The sequence below is a fragment of the Dermacentor silvarum genome, chromosome 1 (assembly GCF_013339745.2).
Source record: "Dermacentor silvarum isolate Dsil-2018 chromosome 1, BIME_Dsil_1.4, whole genome shotgun sequence".
Lineage (NCBI taxonomy): Eukaryota > Metazoa > Arthropoda > Arachnida > Ixodida > Ixodidae > Dermacentor > Dermacentor silvarum.
In genome coordinates, this window is record NC_051154.1 from 48214772 (window position 1) to 48224252 (window position 9481).

Genomic DNA, 9481 nt, shown 5'->3' on the forward strand with positions numbered 1-9481 from the left:
AACCACGCAACGAAGCTGACTTTAGGAAACTGACGCCATTGCGCAGCACCTATGAGACTCTTGCCCATATCAGTTGCTAAAAGATCACTTGTGGGGTCGATTTCTACTTTGTTTAGGAGCTTTAATGTCATTTCCACATTAGTTTTCTACTTTGGACACAGAGAAATTGGGCTTGTGTTTGATTTGGGGACGCATTAGGATCTAGAAAGTACTGTCGAATGAGCGGTGTATTCTAAAGCTTTATTTGCACCTCGTTTAATTCGACCTGCTGTATAGTTTGATCAATTTTGTCGTCTCATCAAGGTTGAATTAAATTAACGGAGGTTGACTGTGTACAAAAAAAAAAAAAATTGAAAGAAAGAAAGAGAAAAGAAAAGAAGAAGCCATGGCGGTAATCCTTTTTGCATTGCCATTTCAGAAAGGAGACAACGAAAGATGGCAAGGAGCACTGGACTTACACTCACAAATACTGGGAGACTCGCACAAACCCTGGCTTCGGCAGCATCTCATTTCCAGAAAAGCTTTGGGATCCTCTTTAACATAACAGGGCTCACTCACGCACAGTGCCAGAGTGGTGGTAGTAGTACATGTGGATCTTTCTTGTTTTTTTTATTTGTTGATGTTACATTCTTTTGTTGATGTGCAAGTGCACAATCGGCATTTTGCATTATTTTCCACCTTTATTTGCACTGCTTGTTCTTTTTCTACTCTGAGGGTGTGCGCCTGAATTCATTGTGTCACTAACTGTATAAGTGGCATTTTGTTGTTTCACAAGGTGACTACCTCCGGTACAGTGCACACATCGAAGCATGGTATACTCAAGTCTTTGTTGTTTATTGATTGATGCTTATCTGTTTGGCGCACATATCATGCATATTCGGTGCATTTTAATTAGTGTTAATGCTGCTCCTACCCATGGACTTTCATGCTGGCAGAAGGACTCCTGCTGGCAGGTGATAATTGCTGGGGCATTCTAGTTGTGTGACGCTTGTGAGTTTTGTATACTTTTCAAGTTTTAAAGTATATATATGCCGCTTCAGATTGTTCTGTTTGGTGACTTTGACCTTGTAGTACCTTTACCAGGGGTCTGCAAATATTGAATTAATTTTGATTCTTTTTTTATGCTTTGGTATTAATCCAGAGTATGCTTGCCTGAAAAACACAGAAGAACTTGATTCATATATTATATATACCATTTGGACTGGGGTACCAGTAGGCGTGTTAAATAGAAGGTGCCTGCTTTGTGAAGTAGTCATTGAACTTTTAGTAGAACAGCATTTTTTCTCAATTTCACATATTGATAATTTATCATTGTTGAACTGGTTCTGGGGAAAAAAAATAAATAAAAAAGTGTGAGACATTGCTGTAAAGTGTCACATCTTAGAATTGTAAATACAACGTGATAGCTTGTTATGTACTTTTACACTTTGTATTGTAGAACCAACAATGCAAACGAACCAACAAGCTGAAGACATTCAGGAGAGAGTCACTATGCTTGTCAGGTTTTTTGCATGCTTGTTTTCTGAAACTCCCAGGGTCATGACATTTGGGAGTAATTTTTGTATTGTTCAGTACTTGTGGAAGCAATGGCTTAGTCAGTGAAACAAGTGAGGTGGTGTGTGATTGCATGCTTATGCTTATGGACGTTCCATGTTTGTCTCACGTTTTGAATGAATGGATATAGAATCATTGAATCTATAGTTTGTATCAAAATGCATTGTCACAGAGTTATTGAGTTGCACATTCAATTCCTGGCCTTAAGAGGGGCGGAAAGCAAAAACGGCCAAGTACTTAGGTTTAGTAAGAGAGTGGCGATGTGGGCTTGTTGGTTGTTCACCTTGAGAGTTGTAGCGCAGACTTAGGTTCACATTAAAAATGTGAAGTGGTCAAAATGAATATAAAGCATTTCACTACAGGATTTGTCATAGGCCAGGTATTGCTTTTGGGGTGTTAAACCTATCAATCAATCATCACATAAATATTAGTTTTTTTTTTCTCTTTTATGATTTAGGCAAGTAATTTTATATTCAATGTAAACTTGGATCTTTACTTTCTGTTGACAGTGCTTCAGAAAAACCACAATTTTGATATTTGCACACCCCTGGTTTATGGATACCGTTTGAGCGGCCAGATTTTACGGCACATTGAAGCAATGTGTTTGTATTATTTGTTATAAGAATTTTATCATTTACTCGCTGCCATGTCATGAGATGCCAAGGACTACATTCTGCAGTGCTGGTGCGTGAAAACTACTTTGTCAGGTTTGGGTTGCTGTTGAGACCCTCGAGTTTGCCTTAACATGTGGGACAGTCTTGACCAGGTGCACTGACTGGCCCACGTTCTTACCTAGCCATGTACCATCCCGATACATGTGATGCTTCCATATATAAGTAGGCAGGCAGAGTTCAATGTCTATACTGCGGTAGTCTTTCGCTCTGTATAAAAACGAGAGGCAGCCACTCTTATACATAGAAAGATATCCCATCTAGAATTAAGTTCACTTTTTTTTTTCTCCTGGTGTTGATAAAGGGGCCCTAAAACACCCTCGCCCTCTTTTTCCCAGGTGTCTGTCATTTTGCGATCTTTTAACGATATTGCATTGCTGTGCATTCAATGAAAGTTGCAATCAGTTGGTTTCCTTATATGGGAATGTACAACATGTTTGCAAGTGCATTGATACGAGGTTAAAAATAAATGGGTTCACAGTATTCATCTTGAGGAACTTGTATGTGTCTCCCTTTGTAGCTGCGTGCTACTTTCAGATATATGGCAATTTTCTCTTGCTAACATCTTCCACCTTGCAAATTTCTGCGTAACTGATTTGGTTTTTAAGTTTTTCCTATGCTTCTAGTTGTCAAATAATTCACCCTTGTCCTGCCATCTGCTAGCCTATCAGTTAGATTAGGTTGGTAAAATGACTTTCCTCAAAAGGCAGTAGTCTTAGGTTTTATCCACGAAGCAGGACAATTTTTTTTTTTCAACTGCGAAGCTTTCCTTCCAATTAACCCGTATGGGGTTCCTTGGTAGCTTCATGCTACATTCACGTGGATACCAACTTTCTCTTGCATGATTATACATGGCTGTGTGACCAGCTGAAGGGGTGCCTTGGTCCTGCCCCTATTCAGTGCGCTTGTGATGACAAGAGGAAACGAAAAGCCTGAATGACAAAGACTGTAGCATCAGTGAAAGGTGTTTCAGGGCCCCTTTAAAAGCTGCTGTATGTAGCAGTTCTAGAGACAGATTTAATAGGGCTAGGCATTGCTTTCCTTTTTTTGTTTTACTTGCTTTGGCAGTTGATTTAATTGTTTTATGCTTGTAACCTTCAGCTGAATCCTGCAGGCAGGTATGTCAGTTGTAGTTATACATTCATTTTGAAGTGAATTGTGTTTTATGAGTAAAAGGCCACTTCATGTGGCTGTGTAGTGCTTCTTAGTCCAAGGAATGTGGGTGTGCCATTAAGCCATGAGACACACATTGCAGACACTGTGATTTGTTGAAGTGTAGGCAGGCAGAGGAAACTGGAATGCTGTCTCCAAAAAATAAAGTTGCACACAAGCTGAAATGTTTCATAAATAGAAGCAAGTGGCAATAGAGGTAGTGCCTCATGACGAGAGAGAGCCAAACAAACAATTTTATTTGCACAGTCCGCTTGCGGAAAGGGTGCTACAGTCCCGTGAGCATGTGGAGCACTGGTGACTTGAATGCATTTGTGCAGTTGAGTCAGTAATAATGGCAGTAATAAGAAAACATCAGTAATAATATATATAGTGTTAACTTGATGTGCTCTAAGCTTCTAAGGTGGATTTTACGTGACTATTGTATATTTAAAAAAAAAAGAAATTGCTGGTACAGGTTGGAGATACAAAGGGTATTTTTGTCTATGTGCATCCAATTCAGTTTCTCTACTTGACTGTCTATTGGGCAGTGGTATGTTACATTTAGGTCTGCTGAAGCATCTCTTCCTTTTGTAGAACCATTTGTCCCTGCTTTTTGGCAGAAGCAGGTAAACTAACTGCAGAAAAATGCACCTATTGTGTTGGACAATGTTACTTAAGGTGGATATTTTTCCTGATCTTGTCACATTTTAAACATTACTTTTTCGAGCATTTGCTTAGTGATGTATCTACTATGCATTACCTAATTATTTATATTGTTGCAAGGTATGCTGAGGGCAAAGGTATGGGATCATGTTGATGGTAACTGACTTAGTCAGCAAAGTTCTACGTGCAGTTGGTTTGTTCATGCATAGAACTGTTCGAGTTACTTTCATTATTAGGTGCTGCCCTTAGTACTCCTGTAACAAGGGGGGAAAAAAAGTGTGCATATGATACGATTGTTGCACTGTCTTTGTGTTGTGTTTTGTTTGTACATTTGTGACAATCAGAAATAGTGATGCATCATGATGACTATCAGGACATGCTGTAGACAATTCTTGGCATGCTTTGACCAAAGTTATTGTCAAGTGATGAGTAAAAGCTTGCTTAAGCTACTGTAAGAGCTTTAGTGATGCTTAATCATGTTTTGCTTGCTTTTTTTTTTCTCTCTCTCTCTCTTTGGAGCGCATTTGATTCTAACAGACTCTTGCCTAGTATTTACTTGTTGAGTGGCAACTGTTGCAGTTCTGAATGCTGAGAAATGAAAATGTACGAAAGAATTTGCGTCCACGGTCCCTGTGAAAGGCGACACCTCTGCTTGTCAAGTGATATACCTGAACTTGTAAAGCTCTTGTGAACAGGCATGTGTGGGGGCTTTTGTACTGTTAAAGAGAGCAAGTAACAATGAAGGCTTGTGGTTTTTGTTTGCAAGAGGCGCATGCTTGCAAGCCAAGGTCTGTATACACTAAAAAAAAGTTTACATCTTCCACACTTCTTGCTGTACCATGGTGCCACTGTGATGATGGAAGTTGTTGCACTGCATATCCCTCTGAATCAAAGTCTAGCCTTCTGTGCTCTTGGACATCCGTGCAGTTGTTTTTGTCTTTAAAATGCTTGTGCAAGCTCAAAACATATTTTGGTAGCTGCACTCATTGCATTTTCTGAATGGCCTAAATGTGAATCAAAGGCTGGTCCTTGTGGCTTCTTCTTTGAAGTAGCAAGCACTTTTATTCTCTTACTAAAAAAACTGTAAAATAATTTGCATTCCCATTTGCTGTCCTAGCTGGCATTTGTATAAAGGTAAGGTGCACGAGTGTGGCTTTCCACCCAGCAGGTATGGAGATTAGTATGACAGGGATAATGTATTCTTGCACATTTTGGGGCCTTTCTGGCTCAATATGTTTGTGTGCCACATTTAATTTTATTAGTTCTTACGTTTTCCTATACACTGGTTCTTTTAAGTGGCACATTATGTGTAATTCGGCTTAAGGTGTAAATTCACCAGTGTGTTCCAGTTTCATTATGGACTGAATAAGTTAATGTTTTCTGGTGCTTTTCAAGTTTTATAGTGTTGAAATGTTTTTATCTAGTAGTTGTGAGGATAGAAATATTGTGCCACCCTGGCCTTGTTGGATGTGGTGTAGCAATTTATGGTGCACCTTGCTTGTTTGCTTTACTGCTAAGTGCAGTAATGACTCAGAAACACCTTGATTACTGAAAAGCTAGATTAATGAGGAGTGTTTATGCTTAGAAAGAGATGCGGATTGTCAACTGTGGGAAGAAAAAAAAAAGTATAGACTGACGTTTTTTTTCAAATATTTGTTATCAGCAGCTAGCGGTTAAGAACTCTAGTTTAGTAAGTTTATTTCCCTGTGTGAATACTGAGCATAGCATGGTTTGTATAACAAGGTTCTAGCTTAATGAGGGTTGTACTGCTTAGTGAGTGCTGGATGGGATTCCATCTTCCTGGTTTTGTGCGTACATTTATAGGCCGGAACAGGCCTTCAAGATATTTTTCTGGAGACCACCATGTTTCAAGCTGAGCCATTTGCCAACTGATCGTTAAAGTTCTTACTTTGCAATTTTACAGTGCTTGTTTAGGCCAGCATACATCTTTTTCTTGTGAGAATGTCACTCACACTTAGGTCATAAAATATTTGATCCAGGTGAATTGTCATACTGGTTAATTGACATACAGCTATGAGGTGTACCTGCTAAAGTGCTGGATATGTTAATATTACATAAATTGTTCATGACTTACATAGAATATATCTTTGCCCACTTGTGGCATGTGAAACAGTTTGAGTGGCTTATTGCACTTTGGATGTTAATGTTACATCTGATTGCTTGACTCTTTGGGCCAAAGTATAGCTAGGCAGTGATGGGCACCAACTACTTGTATGTAGTTACCCTTCTGTGCCGCCCTTTCTTGTAGTTTCGACAACTAGTTTACTACTTTTCAAGCAGTGTAGTCAGGACGACCTAATGACTACTTTCTGGGCATTGCAGAAGCCTTCATTGTTAGGCAATCCCCGAGTACTGGGTTTTGCACTAGCTTACTAAATGGTGCAAAATGTCACAAACACCGACACAAGCTTCATATCTGTTATATAGCTGTAAGATTTTGTCGCAGAAAACATTGGAAGGCATGTTGTGCACACATAAAGGGTGTTTGTCCAGGCACCTACTCAGCATTGGTTTATGGCAGCAAGGGTCATGACATTTCTTGCATTTTGAATAACCTTTTATTTTTGCATAATCAAGGGCCAGTGGCATGTATGGTAGCTTCAAAGTAATCATAATATTAATAAAATTTTATTACAAACAAAGCTAAAATTATACATTAGTGAGCTGAACCAGTGTATGCAACTTATTTTATGACATATGCCTATGTGGTGTCAGCGTTAGTATTTAAGGTAATGTACTCCACTAATTTGTTCCTATGTGGCACAAGTAAGCATGTCCTGTAAGACACCTTAGCTCTGTTATCATCTATCTGTAGCTTGAATGGCAAGCGCGTGCTTCAGTGTTTTGACAGAATTTAGGCAGAACTTTACGCAAAGCTGGTCATTATATATACTGTTTCATCTGGAGTCCTGCTTAGTTGCCATGGTGTGTTATAAAGGTATTGCAGATTTGATCCCATTTAGCATAGGGGTGGGAAGGAATGTGAAATGAAATTTCTCCCATACAGGGTAGGGTGGGTATCTTCCATTGTATTTTCAGGCTATGCTAGTGAAGTACTCCACAAGTATTCCATACTAAGATAGCCTTGTACAAATCCTTTGACATTAAAGGTGCCCAATGTACTCCTAAGAACAGAAATTGTTGTGCATTAACTAATGCCATTGGGGCAGCAAGTGGTGCTCTTTGCTGACAGTGCATATGTCCTCAATTATCTTCCCTTTGCATATGCATAAAATGAGGCACTGAACATTGTCTTGCCAGTGCTTGCTGTCACCTCATCTTCATGGATTAATAAAACAAACTTCTAACAACACCCGCCAATCATCAGTTTCTCAAAATAGAGAGGTGCCACAGCATTGTGCCCTATTTCACAGAGTCCAGCTAATTTTTTTTTTTTTTTAATGTGTGTAGTCACCAGCTTGAGAACTTCGTGTGAAACTTTTCAACAGGAGATTTAGGCCCATATTCAAGAACACAACTTAAGTTGAAACCCATGCTTGACTTGATTTATATGACGCCTGTCGTGAACGCGTCAGAGGAAACGCAATGAGCGTCCTGGGCGCATTCACGCTAGGCGTCACTCAGATTAAGTCAAGCAAGGGCTTGAACTTAAGTTGCGTCCTTGAATACGGCGGTTAGTTTGGTGAAAGTATATTGTTAGGTACAAAGTAATTGTGGTATTGTCAACCACTTTCCTTTTTATAGTTGTTTTTATGTGGGAACTACACAATTTTTTCTACATGTTTGCATGTTAGCTCTTACATAGCACTACTTTCAACAATTTCTTTCTACGTGTTTTAACGTCCTAGACTAAGCATGCTTTTTTTTCAGCATAATCATGTTCTTTGGCTTCTCTTCTAAACTCACTTGGTGAAATGCGATAGACAGCATGGCGGCCGGCGCTTTTTGTGCCAGTGGTGATCGCTGGGTGATCGCTGATGGGGCCGAATGCAGTTACGATGCATCGAAAAGATTCTCGCTTTCATCTGACACAAAAATGCATCATCTCAGTGTCACCAGCGCTCATCGGTGGTGCAAAAAAGTGCCGGCCGCCATGTTCTCCGAGTATCGTGTTTCAGTCGCAGAGACACACAATGCATACTAAAGCAATGTTACATGCAGCAAGAAAGTGTGACATTTTAAACATGCTTAAGACCTTTGCACATTCAATCATTGAGAGCATACCATGCTGCCAGAGTCTCAAGTTCAGTGCAATTAGTTCAAGTGATCATTGAAATTACCTTTTGTTTCATAGTTGTGGATACATGCAGCTTCTTGAAGAGTAGTTTAAACTAGTTGTATAACTACTATGTTAGCTGCTGCCCATCACTGTAGCTAGGATATAGACGTCTTACTGCTGGTACAAGCAAACAGTGTTTAGGGGAGATTTGTTCCATATCATATTCACCAGTAGCATGCTTGATAGGAGTTTCAGAAATACTGTTTAGCCACCTGGATTTAGCTACAGCAGCTGTAGTTATGAGTCATTGACTAGCAGCTTGCTGATGACAGGAGTTGAACGTTCACTCTAGTTGGCATATAGGCTTGGTTTTTGTTTTTGTAGTACTTATTCTTTTTTATCCTTTTGACAAACTGAAGTGCACCTCTTTTGTCTACTGCTTTCCTTCAATCTCTGAAACAATCCTTGCTTGCAGATGTTCCTAAAACAGGTGTTAGGCCATTCAAGCAATAATAGCAGCAGAGTGAACCCACTTATACCTCTTCTTTTTAAAAAAAATTGTTGCATGTTTGTGCAAGCTCAATGCTTTTCGACACTGCGTTTTTATTGTTGTGAAAAATAAAGTGGCAAAGAGGCTGTTAAAGCCATGCGCTTCTGGCACAGACAAATTTGGTATACTTGGTCATCCACATTTGTTGTGTTGGCCTTGCAAAACGGTGTGCATCCTATGAACTTGCAGTGCTTGTACGTACAATGATCCATTGTGATAATAATACAGTGATCGAATATTTCTCTGCATTTTACATGCAGATGTGTAATTGACGTGGCATGAACAGAGCTGATGGCCCACTCACACTGATTATGGGTGCAGTACACAAGACCTGTACTAGTGGAGGAAACGCGAATATGGCTCTACTTCTAAGTGTATGGCTGATGAATCAATGAATTCTTGGGTTTTACGTGCCAAAATCACGATTTGATGAATCACGCCATAGTGGGGGACTCTCGATTAATTTTGACCACCTGGGGATCTTTAATGTGCCCCCAATGCACGGGATGCGGACATTCTTGCAGTTCGCCCCCATCGTGTATTACTGATAGACAGGTCACATATATACAGCAAAAAATTGTGCTGAAACCATTCACGATGATTGCCCACGTAAGGGAATAGCCGAATAGCCCAACACTTAAAGCTATTCGCTGTATTAGAGGAATATTGCGCTTGACGATTTATATTTGT

General features: G+C 39.6%; 1 protein-coding gene across 5 annotated transcripts in view; it reads left to right on the forward strand.

The window, feature by feature from the left end:
* Window positions 1-8909, forward strand: part of LOC119462347 (oxysterol-binding protein-related protein 6-like) — a 131900-nt gene extending 122991 nt beyond the window's left edge. For all 5 annotated transcript variants that reach the window (XM_037723697.2, XM_049667632.1, XM_037723692.2 and 2 more), the window contains exon 22: window positions 419-8909. In XM_037723697.2, the coding sequence (XP_037579625.1) occupies window positions 419-539 (121 nt within the window). In that variant the 3' untranslated portion in view covers window positions 540-8909. The remainder of the gene's footprint in view (window positions 1-418) is intronic.
* Window positions 8910-9481: the final 572 nt, after the last annotated feature.